Here is an 18,784-nt window from a genome sequence, read left to right as displayed (position 1 = left end):
AGGCTAGTTAAAAAAAATCATTTCTTTATTTTTAGAGAGAGGGCAGGGAAGGAGAAAAAGGGAGAGAAACATCAGTGTGTAGTTGCTTCTCACACACTCCATGCTGAGGACCTGGCCCGCAGCCCAGGTATGTGCTCTGACTGGGAATTGAACTGGTAACCCTTTAGTTTTCAGTCCGATAGCTCAATCCACTGAGCCACATCAGCCAGGCAGAAGCTAAGCTAGTTTTCAGCACAGCTGGATTTGCCTGAATGCCCGCAGAAATCTGTCTCTTTCCACTTCTGCTCTCCATTCCTCTGTGTTGATTTCCTACTCTCACGGGCTTTCTCTGTCTGGGGGGAATGTTGACCAATGCAGCTCCAAGCTTAGTCGGTCCTTACAACGCATAATCCCGGAAGAGAGAGCAGACTTCTTTCTTCTCCTTCCAGTATCAGTATTTGAAAAGAACTCTGAGCGATCTGCCCGAGCCACGTCCCACTAGGTGTTCGTGCTGCACAGGTGCACGGGGGATGTGAGAAGGATCCCTTCGATAAAGGGACAGAAGAACAGGGAAGGGACATAGTGAGCAGAGTTCTGGGGGCTGTCGTGTGGGAATCCTGGGGTTAGTGGGTGAAATGAGGGGTTAGTGTGAGAAAAGAAGAAGGTGTGCAGCGGTCACACTGGCTGCCACACGGCCTCTTCTCACCCCCTCCCGCCGTTCTAGACTTCCTAGACAAAATGAACTCGTCTGCCGGGCCCTCGGCCTTGGCCACAGCACGATTGGGGGCAGGATGAAGGGCCTTTCTGTCTAAAATATATATACTTCCAGTTGCACAGTGTGTCTGGAGTGAGTTTCACTCATGGCAATACACTTCTTCTAGATTAATCTCTTACAGGAATAAAAAAAGTCCCAAATGCAAATATCTGGCAGGTCTGTCTCATTCACAAGAGCATCAGTCAAGCATAACTGGCTGCTTTCTGTAACCATCTGGAGGTCAGAAGGCCTAGGGCTCCCGAGAGGGGGAGGAGTGCCCAGTGGGCCAGCCCCCACCCACATCAGGCCCAGTTGCTGCTGGTAAAGACAGACCAGTTATCACTGAAGAAATGCTAAAAGGAATTGAGATTTTAGCTTATAAGGAAAATAATCTGCATCTTTGGGGCCTTGGAGTCACAGCCCCTGTCCGTGGACTACCCCTATTCTGCTGAGATCAATTACAGGGGCTTTTCTATTAGTTCTGTACAACATGCTGCCTTAGTTTCCTGCACAGGCTGGATGGGGGTGCAGAGAGAGATGGGCCAAGGCCAGGGCTTGTCACTTCTGATACCCACTGTAACAGGGAGTTTGTCCAGTTTACCCTTCTTTCAGATAACCCAAATAACAAATATTTCAAAATGCAGAGCAAAAATGAAAAGATTTATTAAAATAGGATGACAGTCTACTCCTAACACAAGGAAGAGTGTGACAGTTGTTCTTTTTCACAGGGCATTTCATTCTTGCCTAAGCGTGCCTGAGGGCCTTGCCTCGGCATGAAAGCAAACACGAAGCAGAACAGACAAAACCCAAACTCCATGCTGCTTAATAGCCTTCATGAGGCAACCATGACTTTTTTAAATCGGGCCTCAGAACTGTTGAATTTCATAAACGTGGATGCTGCTGGCCAGCCGTAGTCCTAACTCCTCACGCATAATTCAAAAACTGATTAAAGTAACTTTTTGTCTCTTGTTCCATGCTCAGATTCATTTTCTTCTGGAGACAGGGGAAAGGAATGAAACCAATTCTCCAGATCTTGTAGTATCTCTCCCTGTCTCCCCCATGCATTTCTTAATAATTTTTAATCCATTTATTATTCTGTATAACTAGATATACCCAGAAGTACTTACTATATTTTTATCACATTTTGGAGCAATTTTCATGAGGAATTGTACAGATGTTCTCTAACCTGTCACAAGAAAGACAGCCTTACACGGATATGTAAGACTGAGCCCAGAGTGCGAGCACTGAGCTTCAGGCCACACGCATTTCTTGGGGGACAGAGTGGCCAGTTGGAGCTGCTAGGATGTCATTGGAGGGTGTTAATCAGACCTATAATCTCTGCCAGCACCAGGCCCTCTCCCAGGTCACCTGTCACCCACTGTGTGCTTTCCACTGTGAGCCAACACTTCTGCCTGGTCCTCAACCATTCCACACACTGCACCCCCCACCCCATCCCCAGTCAAACTGTCATTCTAAGATGCTCGGACATGGAAATGACAAACGTGCAACCAGCAAGAGACTCTCCGTGGGGATGGTTGAATAGTAGGTGTGGTATGAATTAAAGTTAAGATTCCTTTCTTACTTTGTTGCTGAGAAATACTATACCCGATTTTGAGAATAAGGTTAAATTCTTCTAAGGTGATATTAAAAAATAAAACAAAAACAGAAATAAAACCCTTAATGTGGGTATGTGCTAAACAGAGGAAATTGAATTGAGTAGACATCCTTTGGTATTTGGATGCTATTGTGGATCATCTTAATCTAGATATTAATCCAGATACCATGAGGTTTTTTTTCAAATACTATTCTTATTTACACAGATAAAAATTGCTCATGAAGTAGAAATAATTTATAATAAAAAGAGCTGCATGAAAAACTATATTCATATAATATAGACGTCTATGGGAAAATCATTCATTCATGTAAAAATTTCATTAATATAAAAGTGGTATATGTGTGTCAAATTGTCTCAATAGGGAGTGAAAAAGAATGCTTCAGGATTGCTTGCCTATAATGGCATTTGTCAAAACTTAATTTGACAACAGTTTGTTAAATGCCTACTATTTCATGGTTCTTAAATTAGAAGAATGGAGATTCTTGGTAGGGATGCTACATTCAGAAGTAAAGCTCTGTATTTCATAGAACCTTTACTCTCTGCCTCTTCTTCAAATTCTAATGTGTTTTTGGGGGACACATTGCTTAACTTTAGTTTACAAATGAAATATAAAAGAAGAAAGAATGGATGAACAAAGAAGTTCCAAAAGTATAACACGACTTTAAGAAAATATAAAAATAGTTGTCAGTGAGACCCTTCAAACATGAGCCCACCCATTTTCAGAGAGCTTTTGATTTCCATGCTGCAGAGCACACCACACACCTTCAAGGGGTCTCCACACACTTCTCTTCACTTCTCCGACTTCTTCTGTCCAGCATCGGCTGATATATTTCAGCTACTACACAGTAACCAGTGTGAGGTGTTAGAGCTTCAATTTCAACAGTTCTGTGAGTTCCCTCATAGACCTTTTGCTCCTATACACAGAGAAAATAAAAGAGATGATAAGTGGTTTTCAGTAAGTCATTGATTTGCTCTACTTTTGATGCAATCAATAAGTTGTTCCTGGTCACAGTAGCAGATGGGCTGTAGGATTTCTTCCCAGACACACCCTCCTTCTCCAGAGTCCTGGATAAACAGGCAGGTCAAGGGGCTGCGTGGGTACTACGTGAGGGCGCTGATTGCCTGACCCAGTGGCCAGGCGCTTTTTCCAGAGTTTGAGCTGTGCCCTGAAGAGAATTGCATAGGTTTGGAGACAGCTGTAGACACGCAACATGTGACCACAGAGAGGCAGATTGGGGTTCTCCTCTAAGACCTGCTTCTCCATTTCGCCTTCCCAGCCACTATAGACAGAGCCTGGCAGCTCTGTATTTGTTCCTCCTGGCTGTCCATAAGATTGCTTGTCATTTCCTGATTCAACTCCTCCCACCCACCTATCTATTTTCTATTCGAACCAGACTGAATGGGGTTCTGTTCTTTAGGACTTAAGGATCCCTGTCTTAGATGGCCACCCAAAAAGGAATATTGAACTAACAAATCAAGATAAAGACACAGACAATGAATTAAAATGTCATGGCAAAATGGGCACAAATATAAAATGCTCTGATCCGAAAGCCACTTTAAAATAAAGTGTGGAAAGTCCACACAAATGAATATTTGTAGCAGTGAAATGGAACGGAACATTGCTGATGCCAGTCTTTAGACATGCCGGGAAGATTGAGCGGAGGCAAGATGTGTGACTGAAAAAAAGCAGACACACACATATATACACACACATTGCGAAGATAACACTGAACATGAATTCCTTATCAATGAGGGTGAGTGAGAAGATTCTAGAAAATATACAAGAAAAAAATAAGAATGGATACAGTAGCAAGAGAGAAGACATTTTATGATTAACATGTTAGTTAAATGAACAAAAGAAAACAAAATGCCAGACTTATCTATTCATCCGAACTTACCTTTTCTAGTGAATTGCTAATTATAAAGACTCGGTATACCAGCTCATGGTAAGTTTCCATTGGTACATTTCTTCCCTTCTGATTTCTGTATGGTGTGTTTGGGGCACGGAGAATCACAAACAAGGATCCATTAACTTGAGTTACATTCATGACTGGAGGATCTATTTTTGCTGGAGAAAAGAATAGGAGATGTTGACAAATAATTTTAAAAATGTAATGTTCACACGGATACATTTTGTGTAACAACAAATATTATTAAATTTGGAGATTGGCAAAATAATTATGAAGACATACTGCTGGCACCTACAATATAAATATCTGAGAAGTTTCTTTGAAGATACTTCTTTATTTACAAAGATATAATAGATTCTGTTTCAGCTTTCAAAGTACAATTATTTCTTCTCAGTCTCCTTTTAAGATCTGCCTCTCCAACTACGGCATCTTTTGTCAGGATTCCCTCAATACCTGCTCTTACTCCACATTCCCTTCCCAGACAATATTCTCTTCCTAGACAATTCTATCAATGCTCATTGTACTATATGCAAATGACCCACAAATTTGTGTCTCTAGTAGTCCTGGATCTGTATAAATATTTCCCTTGGGTGTCTGAAACCTCAAATGATGCTTTTAACTTAAGAAGCTTTAAAAAAAATACTGCTTTGCCTCTAGATAGACACCAGGAACCAGAACCTTATAACCTAAAAAATGCCTGCTACTCAGAAATAGTTCCCAGGTGGGTCAGGGCATGCAGTTGGCTCCTTAGGCCTATATCGCAGACTCTAGGAACACGCTGTCCTAACGTCTGAGAACTGTGTTTTCCAAAACACAGTTCTCAGAAAGCCTCAGGATCTGTGGCAGGAGAAGGTAAAGTTGGAGGGTGAGGAGACAGCAGGGAGGGAGGGGCTCTCATTATTGTTTCAGCAGAAGTCGCTCTGATTTTAATTGTTTTATTTCTATACACCGGTTTTCTTATTCTTCTACCTATAAGGTCCTGGCATAAAGCATTTTAAGTTTTTTTTCTCTTAGTAGGGTCTAGAAATAATATAACCCATTCTTAACACTATCTCAATTAAAATATAATTGAGCCAAAGCTTCACCTCATCTCAGCCAATCTCTTTGGTTAACGTTACCAAGTATCCTCATGGGTCATAATCAAGAAGGCTTTGTTTGATGGATAAATTTAAACTGGACCCAATTTCTAGGCTTGAAATCAATAAGCACACTACCATGAAAAATTCCCCTCACTGGAGTATACCAGCTTAGTCACACAATCTCCTCTTCTTTTCTTTTTTTTTTTAAAGATTTTATTTATCTTTAGAGGGGAAGGGAAGGAGAGAGGGAGAGAAATATCAATGTATGGTTGCCTCTCGTGCATCTCCTGCTGGGAACTGGCCTGCAACCCAGGCATGTGCCCTGACTGGGAATCGAGCTGCGATCATCTGGTTCGCAGGCCCTCTCTCAATTCACTGAGCTACACCAGCCAGGGCTCCATTTCTTCAGCGAGAGAATTGTGGGTGCCGAGGATTGAGCTCAAACCTCAAGGTATTCCAAGAATCAATGTGCTGGGTACCATGGATTGGTTGGCTCAATTCTGATTCTGTTCTCCTACTAGTTGAAGGAAGAGAAAACTTAAACATAACTTTTTCTAAACCCCACTGCATGTAACATTTTGGCCATGATCCAATGATTAATAGTTTGGCTCTAATGGAGGACATTGTGCCAGTTAGATTATTAGAATGAGATCTGGAAGGCAAGTGAGGTAATAAGGCTGCAAGTTTTAAAATAAATCTTCTTTCATCCTTCCCTGAAGGTAATTGCAAAATGGAGAAAGGTAAGTACAGTTGCTTTGCCTAATAATGGATCCTGATTCTGAGCTGATAGTAATCCTTGGGGACTCGGAATGCGCCGTGGGTTCTTGTAGCTGTCAGGTAATAAAAGCAAATACAATGAGATATAGACGCATACTACTGAGAGAATCAATTTCCATTTTTGTTTTCTTAGCTATAGCATGAAACTTACTATGGGATGAAAGGTCAAATGGAAGCTGATAGAATTCTTTCTTTGAACAAAATAGAAAATCAAAAGTACTGTTGCATCCCCGGGGAAACTGCAGAGTTTTGTGAGTCACAAACACCTTGAATGGTGCAGAGGCAGTAAGATGTATTACTTCCCCATTTAATTCATTTATTTGAATTATACCCTCTCCCCTGCACTCCACAAACAAAAGACTGAATAATAAAAGGGATCATTGTAAAGGTACTCAGATGGTGACCATGGTGTGATTTCTATTTGTTATAGTGTCTCTGTTCTGGAGCCAACCAGCACAGCCTTTAATATACAATTACCGCTTTTCTCTACCTTTGTCCAATAATTAGAAAGTGCCAGAAAAGTTTCCTTCACTTGGCTTTCACGGTCGTGCTGGCTCTCTGTTACATATAACGTACAGAGTCATTGATCTTTCATAGGATGTCAAGTTGGTCCACTAAATTGACCACATGATACTGATTGCCTTTGGTGTGCCTGAAGTACTAGGCACTACAGGGGCTTTAGAAGCAAAATGTTGGATTTAAATTTTCTCTGGGGCTTGTTTAGACATTTCCTCTCAAGGAAAAGACAAGTGGCTTTACTTTGCACCCCTATTGCTGAGACACTTTCACTGGGCTTGTTAGATCTCTATGAATTTTGGATGAAACATGTACAACATTTAGTTGCCCTGCCCATTTGCAAAGTATCCCATGAGATTTTGAGCTTTTGAGTGTTGATTTCTCCACATCCTCAGCAACACTTACCTGAAGTTTTATAATCGAAAAGTGTTTCTGGGAATGTGGGTAAGTCAGAACCTCACGGGAATGTAAAATGGCACAGCTGCTTTAAAAAACAGCCTGGCAGTTCTTCAAATGGTTAAACACCGAGTTACCATGTGGCCCAGCAATTCCATTGCTAAGGCAAGTGCCACCAAGAAATAAAAACATATGTCTACACAAAAACTTGTACACAAATGTCTAAAGGAGCATGATTCATAATGGCCAAAAGGTGAAAACCACTCAAATGTCCACAGTTGAGGCATGAATACACAAAAAGTGGTATATCCATACAATGGAATATTATTTAGACCCACAAATAAACTAAGTACTAAAATATGATGAAACATAAATGAACCTTGAAAACATTATCTTAAATGAAAGAGGCCAGTCACCAAAGACCACAAATTATATGATTCCATTCATATGAAATGTCAAAACTGGGGAACATTATAGAGACAGAGAGTAGACTGGCGTTGCTTAGGGCTGAAGGCGCTGGAAAAGTAAAGGAATAGGAGGGCGATGCCAATGTGTATGGAGTTTCTTTTTAGGTGATAAAAATGTTCTAAAATTGAGTGTGGGTGGTGGTTGTACATATCTGTGAATATACTTAAAAATTGGATTGTACACATGATATGGGTAATTATAAAGGTGTGATTATATCTATAAAGCTGTTTTAAGAAGCTGTTTGAAAAAATGTAAGTGGGGGCAATTTAGACCTATTTCCCCAATGATCCATGATTGCTTGTCAAGTTCATGAACAAAGCAATGGTGTGAAATGGATGGAGACCAAATATAGACTCCACAGTATGGACTTCCTCATGCCAAGGCTGAACTGACACATCTGAGTGTCCAATTTCCCAGTAAGGTGAACCAAGTCTAGTATATAGTTCCTTTTATATAGTAGATTTTTTATTCATTTCAACAGGGAAAAGACAAGTGATGCTGGAACAAATACTTTTCTTTTTCTTTTTAAAAAATATTTTATTATTATGCCATTACAGTTGTCCCATTTCCCCCCTTTATTCCCCTCCACTCTGCACACCCCCTCCCACACACGTTCCCCCCCTTTAGTTCATGTCCATGTGTCATAAGTTCTTTAGCTTCTACATTTCCCACACTACTCTTGTCCTCCCCCTATGTTCTCCCCACCATCTATGCTACTTATTCTCTGTACCTTCTCCCCCCTTCTCCTCCTCCCACTCCCCTGTTGCTAACCCTCCATGTGATCTCCTTTTCTATGGTTCTGCTCCTGATCTAGCTGTCCTCTTAGTTTGCTTTTGTTTTAGGTGTGGTTGTTAATAACTGTGAGTTTGCTGTCCATTCACTGTTCATATTTCTATCTACTTTTTCTTAGATAAGTCCTTTTAACATTTCATATAATAAGGACTTGGTGATGATGAACTCCTTGAATTTGGTCTTATCTGAGAAGCACTTTATCTGCCCTTCCATTCTAAATAAGAGCTTTGCTGGATAGAGCAATCTTGGATGTAGGTCCTTGGATTTCATGACTTGGAATACTTCTTTCCAGCCTCTTCTTGCCTGCAAAGTTTCTTTTGAGAAATCAGCTGACAGTCTGATGGGAACTCCTTTGTAGGTAACTGTCTCCTTTTCTCTTCCTGCTTCTAGAATTCTCTCCTTCATTTTAATCTTGGGTAATGTAATTATGATGTGCTTTGGTGTGTTCCTCCTTGGGTCCACTTTCTTGGGACTCTCTGAGCTTCCTGGACTTCCTGGAAGTCTTTTTCTTTGCCAGATTGGGGAAGTTCTCTTTTATTATTTGTTCAAATAAGTTTTCCACTCATGGCTGTTCCTCTTCCCCTTCTGGTACCCCTATAATTCTGATGTTGGAAGATTTAAAGACATCCTGGAGGTTATTAAGCCTCTCCTCATTTTTTTTGAATTCTTGTTTCTTCATTCTTTTCTATTTGGTTGTTTCTTCCTTCTGGTCCACTTCATTAATTTGAGTCCCAGTTTTCTTTCCATCACTATTGGTTCCTTGTGCATTTTCCTTCATTTCACTTAGTGTAGCCTTCATTTTTTCACCTAATTTGTGACCAAAATCAACCAATTCAGTGAGCATCCTGATCACCAGTGTTTTGAACTGTGCATCTGATAGGTTGGCTATCTCTTGGTCGCTTAAAAGTATTGGCTCTGGGGTTTTGATTTGTTTTTCTGTTTGAGCCATAATTTTTTGGTCAGGTTGAACCTGTTATGTATTAGGGGCAGAGACTTAGGTATTCACCAGGGCAGGGTGACCCAGTTGCTGGGTTGTGATGCTGCATGGGGGTGGGGGTGGGGTCAGAGAGGGAGCAATGGTGCTTGTCCCACTCTCTCTCTTTCAGTCCCTTCTGCCACTTCCCACAAGCAAATTGGGCCATTCTAGTGCTGGTTCCCAGGTGGGTGGGCTTGTATACATTCTAGGACCCTGTGGGTCTCTCCAACGAACTCTCCTGTAAGGCTGAGAGTCTCTCCCGATGCCTCAACCCCCACAAGTGTATTTAATTGGTACTTTTTAGGCTTTATTTCCTGGTGCTGGGGCCCTGGGTTGCATGGTCTGTCTTGCTGCCCCTTTTTGCCTGGTTTATCTGCGTGTGAATGTGTGACTGCGGTCAGCCAACTGCCTTGCGCGCCTCACTGGGTCTGCCGTTGCCGCCCCATGTATGGGGTCTGTCAGCCACTGCCTCTTCCTGCTGGGACCCCTCTCTGCCAGCTGCCGACTACACCCCTCTTACCGGTCTGGATGAATGGTTGTTGGACTTCCATATAGTTCAATTATCTGTCTGTTCTGGTTGTGTTTTTGTTTCTAAATCTTTGTTGTCCTTAATTCTGGTTGTGCGAGGAGGCACAGTGTTTTTACCTACACCTCCATCATGGCCAGAAGTCCCTACTTTTCTGATTATAGATTTGTCTTCCCTGTTTCAGTGCTTTTATGAGCAATCCCCCTGACAACCCCCACTCCACAGGCGCAATGGACACCTTATTCATGAGGCTGGTGGCCCACGATGTATTGCTTATAACAGAAGAACTAAGAAAGTGTGCAAGAAGTGAAGCCTTGCCATATATCTCTTCACTCAGCAGCCCATGGCTTTACAGAAAAGTAAGGTGGATAATGGAAAGCTCAGTTTGGGAGACAACACCTTGAGAAGCCATCTATGAATTGGTACATGTTCTGATCGTGTGACCAATAATATATGGCACTATTTCTTCCATAGACAGAATTCACTGGTTTAAGATGCAAGACGTGGGGGTGGGAGGGGCAATTTCCATAGTGAATGGCCCATGAAATAGTTGGTTCTCATGTACCTGATCCTCAATTCTTTTGGTTATAACAGCAAACATTTTGTAGAATTAGAAGTTAAGGCTTCCTCCTAACTGTTTGAAGCTCTTGGATGCATTTAACCAACAAAGAGAAAATGAGGTCCTTGTGTTGTCTAGGACAATTGGTTCTGGTTATCAGAGAAATAGAATTGCTGTAGACACAGTGGGGGCAGAGAGTAGTGTGCATGGCATCCTCTGAGGCATCTCTTAGAGCTCTATAGCCTGTGATAAAAAATTAATGTAAGATTATGTCAAGCTTACACGGGAAAGGCCAAAAGGACTCAAATTCCTCCAGACCAAAGAGCTGAGATGCTGACTGGGAACAAAGTGAACATTGATTTAACAATGAGAGAAGAAGTTATCAAGATTAACAAAAACTCCATGACTGGTTGCAGTTATGAGGACTATAATAAATACCTTATGTTCTTTCTTGTTTTGCTATGAGGATCTGTGTGCATATACATTAAACACTTTCTTTTGTGTACTCTTTTACATGAGCTCTGTTGGTAATGATTTATTTTTTCATTTACATCTTAGGTTATGATATTCTTCTTCTTCTAATGATTATGTCCATACTTAGGAAGGGTCTAGGGTTGGACAGCTCCTTTCTGCTGTCTAAAAGTCCTTTTTTTTTACCTAGGAGGTAACAATCTGGCAGAGGGATACAGTGTCAATTCTGCAGTCAGCTGCAGCGAATTTGAATCCTGATGTACATTATACAGGCTGTTGGACCTGGGCAACTACTGAAGCCCCTGTGCCTTGACTTCCTGGCCTGTGAAATAGGGGTAGTGAAAACCGCCTTCTAGTATTGTTCTGAGTATTATTAGATCCAGTAAAATGATGGTGTGGACCTCTACAAAGCATGGAGTCCCACAACTGGCTGCACTCTATGAGGGCTATTCAAGAACAAGAAAAGCAAATGCAAAGGAACTCATGGAACTCACTTTCCCACCAGGGAGTGAACCTCGGAGTCATGATCCAGCCAGAGTGGATCCCAGCCAAGGCCGTCCTCACCCTCCCGTAATAAGCCTCCTGTACATCTGATGTTTCATTGGTAAGGTCGCAAAAGAATTCTTGAGTGCCCCAACAGTCCTCTTTATTTTTCCATTGTCTCTGCCCATACCTATAGAAGGGAAAAGAGAAATGCCCAAGTTTCTTTTTTCAGTCTGTTAGCTTTTTAGACTGGTTGAAAAGTACCCTCCAATATCAGTACTATTGTGAAAGCTTATGGCTACTCTAAAGTATTCTTAAAAAGATTTCTTCATGTTAACCAGAGATAACCATGTTGTTTCTTGCTGAAAGATTAACTCAAGCCCAAAACCTCTATAAATATTTAAATACTTAGTGCAATTTTTCTTCTGCTGTATGGACCAACTTTTGTTTTTGAAAAGTAGCTCTCCACATCCTTAATGCTTCAGAGGTTTTAACTCTGTGGTTTTCTTCACTTCTCATCAGCTTGTTTTTGAGTAATGTGGTTGATTCTGAGAAGTTGCTACTATGTTTGATCTTAGGTGATGCTTAGCCAACCCATACAGTTGATTTCTTTATTGGAAATCAAGCGGGGATTGTAGTTAGGGCTGTATAAGGAGTCCAGTAATAGGGAGCTGGGAGAGAAGGAGGAGTAACCATGAAACTTAAAACAAAAAGTTAGTGAGGCAGAGGCAGAGGCAGACAGATTGAGTCACCCCGAGACTAGGGGATGGGGCGAACGGCGAAGGGGAAGGTTAATGCTTACTTCCTTATCAGTGACAAATGGAAGAAAGTGCAATGAGATGATGGTGAGGACAGAGCAGGAATTAGTCTGGGAGAAAGCTTTCTAAAATATTTGGCAGAGGACTTGAAATCTATGACTTTCTACAGGATGAAGATTAGGCTGACGTCTTTACATTGTAAACTATGTATCAGCAGTTTCCTTATATCAGAAGGTAACATTAAAACAGAACCAACAACACAGATTGAGCACAATTTAATGGCTTTTAATTGTTCTGTATTGATAAGACATTGTCTTTATTGAATTCAGCTGTGATGACTGGCCTCTCTGTTAATGTGGCACCTTGTCCTTTTGTCCTGTCCCACATGGGACAGACATTAACCGCAGACTAATGTGCGCTGGATAGGACCAAAGTGAAAAGTTTCAAAAACATAAATCTGCACTGTGCTTTGGAAAACTACACAGAGCTAAGAATAGGTCCAGGCAGTCTGAATTTTATTCAAGTTTGGGAGCCCTCTTTAAGAAAAAGTATTGCGAATATACAATTCTTCCATGTTGCCCTAAATTTTAACTTTAATTAGTATCATGCTATGTCACTTTTTATGTTGGGCCACAAGCAGGCCCACTTTGGACCTATTTAGACTGCTTGCGGGGGAAGGGGGACAAAAAGAGCACCAATCCCAGCTTCCTACATTACAGGAAGTATTTCCAACTATGCACAAGTCTATTCTTGGAATGGAGAAATGCTTATTGTAAAGATTTGTAAATTATACCCAAACGTAAGAAAAGTAGCAGCAGTTAAAGACTGATAAGCTTCTAGAAATATTCCTTCTGAAGTTAGTGAGAGGTTAATTTATGAAAAAAATCTGACCTTGGACCTACTCCATGCTCTAGAGACATGATGAAATCATGAGGGAGAGACAATTTATGGAATAAAAATTTTTATTTTGGTCCATAGCTGCATCTGATTTTCTGACTACCTGATGAAAAACCTTGAAAATTATACCATAACAACTTCTGTCTCATGCCCAGCCAACATAGCAAACTACGTAAGAGAAGGAAGAATCTCAAAAACCAACAGCAAATCAACCAAGCCAGGAAAGGTATGAGTGGCAAAACCTGCCATTTGCAAATTGGGAACCTATGTTTCCAGGCCTCTATTCAGGGGAGGAGTTGATTGTATCTGAGTTTTGGCAGTGATGCCCCTGAACTAGCTTGAAGATCACACAAGAGGAACACGCATCGGCATGTTCTGATTTGTGTTCATGCTTACAGGAATCATTAATTTTTGAAATGGATTTTCTAAATAGTAAACACGCTCTAAAAAATGACTTTTAAGGTAAAAATGTATCTTACACACTGACCTCCAGGTGTCCCACAACTTCTTTGTCCAGTGTCAGTAATGTCAACTGAGTTAAGTGCCTACTATGTGCTAAGCAAGTTGTTTCTCACGCTCCCTTGACAAACACGTACTGAGAGCCCACCATGTGCAGACTCTGTTGTGATGCCTAAGGCAGAGCATGTAGGGACTTGGCACTGAGTTTTCAGGGGCTGACATATGTCCCCAACGAGCTGCATGGCATTATGCATTTTGTGTCACCAGATGGCCTTCATGTCTTCATGGGAGAGAAGACAATCTGTCCCTACCTCTGCTTTTTCTTAATCTCTCTGAAACTGAGAAAGAGCTCAGATCCTAAAACTTCATTGCATGCTAGACCATGTTCTCCCAGCGGCCATGTCCATCAGCCGGAGAAAACTCAAATTACTTACATTTTATACTGCACAAAGTAGACACTGCGGTTGCTCGCACCAGCCCTCCCAGGCTGCCAGTGCAGAACGTTGTGAAAATTTCGGGACTGAAAATGTACTCTCTGAGGCTTCAGAGACTCATGGGCTGGATGAGTTTCTAAAATAATAAGAGAAGGAAAAACACTGAAAATTGATACGGGCGCTATTTCCAGTAGTTTTCAATGTAATACCTGAGTCAAGATTTCCTAAAGTCATCACTTTCATTGCAGATGGTGGAAGTGGAGCCCAGAAATCACACTTTGAATCTTCAATGTGATCATTTTATGTACGCTGAAGTTTCAGAACAATTGTGTTTCAGACTAAAAACATATAAGCGATATATCCTCCCACCCCATTCCCAAACTGTAGAGGAAGTACATAGCACTGAGGAAAATATTATCTTTAGTCCCTTCCCTGATGGCCACGGGATGTAATGACTGAGATGAAAGACCCCCACCCAGGCTGCTCGCCCACCTTCCTAGGAGCCACCATATTCTGCTGCCCTGGGGCAGAAGTTTGCCTGGGGTCACTTTTGGCTCCAGAACCTCAGGCCAGCACTTGGTTCCTCCTTTCTCAGTCTCTCGCTCAACCTCTGGGTCCTGCCTCAGTGTCCTCCCCCACTCCCAGCAACCTCGCTGCGTTGGCAGTCAGCTTTGCCGTCCCTCTCCTGAATGGCTGCGCTTACCTGCCTGAACCCTGGCTTCAGGCAGCCCAGCGCAATTGCCCAAACTGGTAGCTGCTGTTGAGGGAGACTGCCCAGACCCTGCTGGGGGGCCTAGTGGCCCCGAGAAGGGTCTCAACAGCAATCCCAGCAAGAAAGGGGATAACTGTGCCCTGACATGGCTTGTACTTGCCTCCTCAGGTCATGTGGCATGGGTGGCCCGGTCTCACCTGCACTTGGTCCCATGGAGGCAAGAGACCTTTGACAAAATTTTCTTCTAGAATCTGAAGAGAACCAGAATATGTCACCCTAAAATATGCCTCTTTGACATGAAAATTATTTTGAGCTCAAGGCAAGTAAGCAATATATCCAGTAAAACCTTTTTAAACCTTCCCCCTTTCCTGCCTAAAGGCAGGATATGAAGTCTCTTTTTACAGGAGACAGATCCCTGTCAATCCAGAGATGGCGCAGGAGGAATCCGCCAACAGCCCAGCTTCCTGTGACATGTTTAACTTTTCCAGAGTTTTCCACTTTTGGAAGACTGAAATTGTTTGCATTTCTCCTGTCCTGTCTCTACAAATGTATTTTTTCCCCTGAAGATACTATGTAAGATAAAAATGTTCTAACATTTAACATTTTAACACCTAACATATATCATTCTAACCCACCATTTTGAGTTACTCTTTTTTTTTCTTTTTAAAGATTTTATTTATTTATCTTCAGAGGGGAAGGGAAGGAGAGAGGGAGAGAAATATCAATGTATGGTTGTCTCTCGTGTGTCCCCTTCTGGGAACTGGCCTGCAACCCAGGCATGTGCCCTGACTAGAAATCGAACTGCGATTCTTTGATTTGCAGGCCCGCGCTCAATCCACGGAGCTACACCAGTCAGGCAATTTTGAGTTACTCTTCATTTAGGTTTCTCCTTTGTGATGTGCTCTGCATGTATTAATAACTTGTTTTTCTCTTGTTAGTATTTCTTTTTGTTAAAGAATCCCAGCCATAAACCTAAGATGTGCAGAGGCAAAGCTTTACCTCCTCAGCAGGTCCAAAGTTTCTGAAAAGGGGTAGGAAGTGGGACAGGAGGAGGAGTCAGGAAGCATATCCTGTCCCCGGCCCCCCCCCATCCCCCCCACCTCATTTTCTCTTCCTGCTCCAAGGGGGATGTGGTCTCCCTGGAGGGTCTCTGCAAATGTCCTTCCCTTTTCCTGGAATACCCACATACCTCAAATTTTTGCTCAAATATCATTGAAGTGGAAGCAAACACTCCTAAACTTGTGACCTCGTTTCTGAACACTAAAGATTTGATATTTCCTAACATTTCCTTAGGTGTTTTCCTATGAACCAAATAGTGACAATACTGTTATTGGAGGGGGGTTGTTTTTCTTGTTTGGACCTCCTTCCGTATATCAAATGATGGCATGTACTTGGAAAGAGTCCATTGCTACCATTAATTTTACTCACCAAAATTGTTACCTAATCAATCATACTTAGTGCATACAAATTCCAAAAGTTTTTAGGGGCTGACAGACACACATTCATGAAGCCCTTGCCTAGAGCTGATGCCGCCCTGAAGACAGTTGGCTTGGTGCCCCTCATCTCATTTGTCCAGGGACTTCTTCTCTCGTCATGACCATCAAAACAATAGCAAGTCACTGTGTACCTGACACTCAGGGGCTTTTACTTGCAGTAACTCCTGTAATCTGCACAGCTCTTCTATGAAGAGGTACTATTGCCATCTTCCTCTCACAGACTGAAAACTAAGCCTCGAGGAGCTGAAGGAACTTGAGCAGCAGCAAACTCCGGAGCCTGCCCGTTACCATAGAAAACCAAGAGCAAAGCCTCAGGAGAGGGGAGCTAATGGAGAGCAAAACAACTACAGGCTGGAGGTATTCCTCCTCCTCCTCCTCCTCCCTCTTTCCCTTCTCCTCCCAGCTGGCAGTCATTGAACACTGAAAATATATATGTGTATTAAACATGTATCAGGCACAATGCTCAAAGCTTTACTTCTTATTGCATCCCCACAAACACCAAATAAGGCAGGTATTTTTGTTCTTATTTTTATAATAAGGAAGCTGAGACTTAAAGAAGTTGCATATCTTGCCCAAGGTTATGGTTCTGGTAAGCTTCAGAGCCAGGATCATTCTGGCAGCATACGGGTTCCTGCCATATACGCTAATTTAGTCCTTGGTATTACCAAGGACCAAAGGCATATTCTACATAACTCCATGCCATCCTGGGAGATGGAGGCTTGCACTGTTTTTATATTATCAGTCACTAGGCAACTGAGCAGTTTCAGGAAACTTACTTGAGCCCCTTACACTGAGAGGTACCCATCTGTTAACTGGGGTTTCTGATGGCCTTGGTCAGAGCTGTGTTGGGGTGATAAATGGTCTCTGCTGTTGAAGAGTTCTCATAAATACCGAGGGCAAATTCTCATATTTTTTTTATTGTTTGTAGTCTGTGCCAGGCATGGCTCTAAGTACTTAGCATATATTAATTCATTTAATCCTCACAATGCATACAATTTTCATTCCACAAATGATAAATTTGAGGCATAGGGATAGCAAGTCAATTGCCCAAGTTCTTTTAAAGAGTAAATGGCAGAGCTGAACTCTAGACTCAAATGGTCTGACTTAGAAGACTCCTTGTACCCACTATGTTATCACATCCCCCAAAGGCAAAGGAAGTGGCAAGGAGACAGAGGTGGGTGTGCGCGGGGCCTTATGAAGTGTTTTGTGCCCACTAGGAGTGCCTCCTCTGCAGCAGCCACTCCCTAAGCCCACGTGGATTTATTCAGGCTGCAGGTACAAACTGACTCTACATCTGTGCTGATCACTGTGTGACAGAAGAAGGCTGAAATTTTTACAAAGCCCAAAAAAGCACCAGTGTCATTTCTAACGGCCCCTTGAACACACTCAGATGACAAAACTGTGAGCAATTAAAAAGAAATGAAGGACTTACCTGCTACACCCATCAGGAAGAGACTGATGAGGAAGCCTAGAAGGCTGTGTTCAGGCGTCATGGTTGCAAGAGGGACTGGTCTGGCCACCAGCGTTCCCCCGAATGAGAGCACAGCTCTGAACAGAAGAGGAAACTAGAATCCTCACGGGGAGCATCTCACGTGAGTTTAGCAGTGGTTCCTTGGAGCAATCACAGATTTATTTGTTAATACATTTTATTATTATTTGGGAAATTATGAAAGTAAAACAGTTGCTTCCAAGGACATTTACTATAAGTCACTTTGATGTGGAAGCTTGATGTTGCAGTGATTAGGGATTTATTAACCATACAAAAGCCAAAAATAACACTGAGGACTAGTGGAGGGCAGGGTAGGGCAGAATTGTGCAAGGTGCTCACAAGTGAGTGGATGGAGGAACTCATGAAATCTTAAAGGAATCTGAGCCCTAGAGGCAAAGAGGTACCAGCCCCAATTTTGTTGATATGCTGATTATGAGTAAAGTGCCTGGCAGTTACAGCTATCAGTGTTCAAAGGAAGTGAGGTCTCTGATTGGTTCTTCCTTTTCCTCCTTTATCGGAAGCTCTCTGAGTAATGTCCCTGGTACACCTCACACCCTCCACACCCTCTGGCTCTCCTCAGGGCTCACTGCCACACTCAGGTCTTCCCAGTCTATGGTGGCCTTGAGCCCCACCCCAGTAATGCCTCTTCCTTTGAATTGCCACCCTCAGTGCCCATGCATCTGATAAATATTTTGAGTAATTTTTGAGTAAGTCAAACCAAATGAGTCCTTAAAAGGACGAAGTGGAGAAATCATTTTGAGCTCTATTAGATCTTTTTCATATCTTCTTGGAAATCTGATCAAACTAGGTCATCTGTTCTTTGCCCATTATTCATTATATCTTCCTTCTTACCAAAAACATTTTATCACATATCTTTAGAGGCACTGAAAGTGTACACTAAAGCACAAGAGAATCAAAGATATTTTTAAAAAGAGGCTCAAAAGAGGAAATACATTTTGTCTTCTTTTTCCTCTCGTGTAGTCTCTTTCAAGTTCTTGGTAGAATAGTCTCTTTAGTAAGGAACAGTGATGGCTGTTGAACAGTACTCATTCATTCATTCAGTAATTTAACACATATTTGCCACACTAACACATGCCAGGCATTGTTCTGAACACCAAGGCTGCAGCAGCAAATAAAAGGGACATTGCCCCTGCCCTCCCAAAGCCTACCTCTAAAGGGGGAAACAGACGTCCGGCAGACGTGAAGGTAACAGCAGGTGTTCTGGTACCTCCAGGTTG

The 18,784-nt window shown here is 42.1% G+C and overlaps 1 protein-coding gene across 1 annotated transcript; it reads right to left on the bottom strand.

The window, feature by feature from the left end:
• Positions 1-2,642: 2,642 nt before the first annotated feature.
• Positions 2,643-17,576, bottom strand: IL22RA2 (interleukin 22 receptor subunit alpha 2). The gene is made up of 5 exons (XM_037148821.2): positions 17,490-17,576; positions 13,850-13,985; positions 11,313-11,491; positions 4,247-4,416; positions 2,643-3,262 (listed from the first exon to the last, which is right to left on the bottom strand). Exons 1-5 carry the CDS (start codon positions 17,548-17,550, stop codon positions 3,113-3,115), a joined length of 696 nt encoding a protein of 231 aa, XP_037004716.2. The 5' UTR covers positions 17,551-17,576; the 3' UTR covers positions 2,643-3,112.
• Positions 17,577-18,784: the final 1,208 nt, after the last annotated feature.

Source organism: Artibeus jamaicensis, unplaced genomic scaffold (genome assembly GCF_021234435.1).
Source record: "Artibeus jamaicensis isolate MK-2021 breed Jamaican fruit bat unplaced genomic scaffold, CSHL_Jam_final contig_387, whole genome shotgun sequence".
Taxonomy (NCBI): Eukaryota; Metazoa; Chordata; class Mammalia; order Chiroptera; family Phyllostomidae; genus Artibeus; species Artibeus jamaicensis.
Note: the sequence above shows the minus strand (reverse complement) of the source record. Positions and strands in the feature narration are given on the sequence as shown.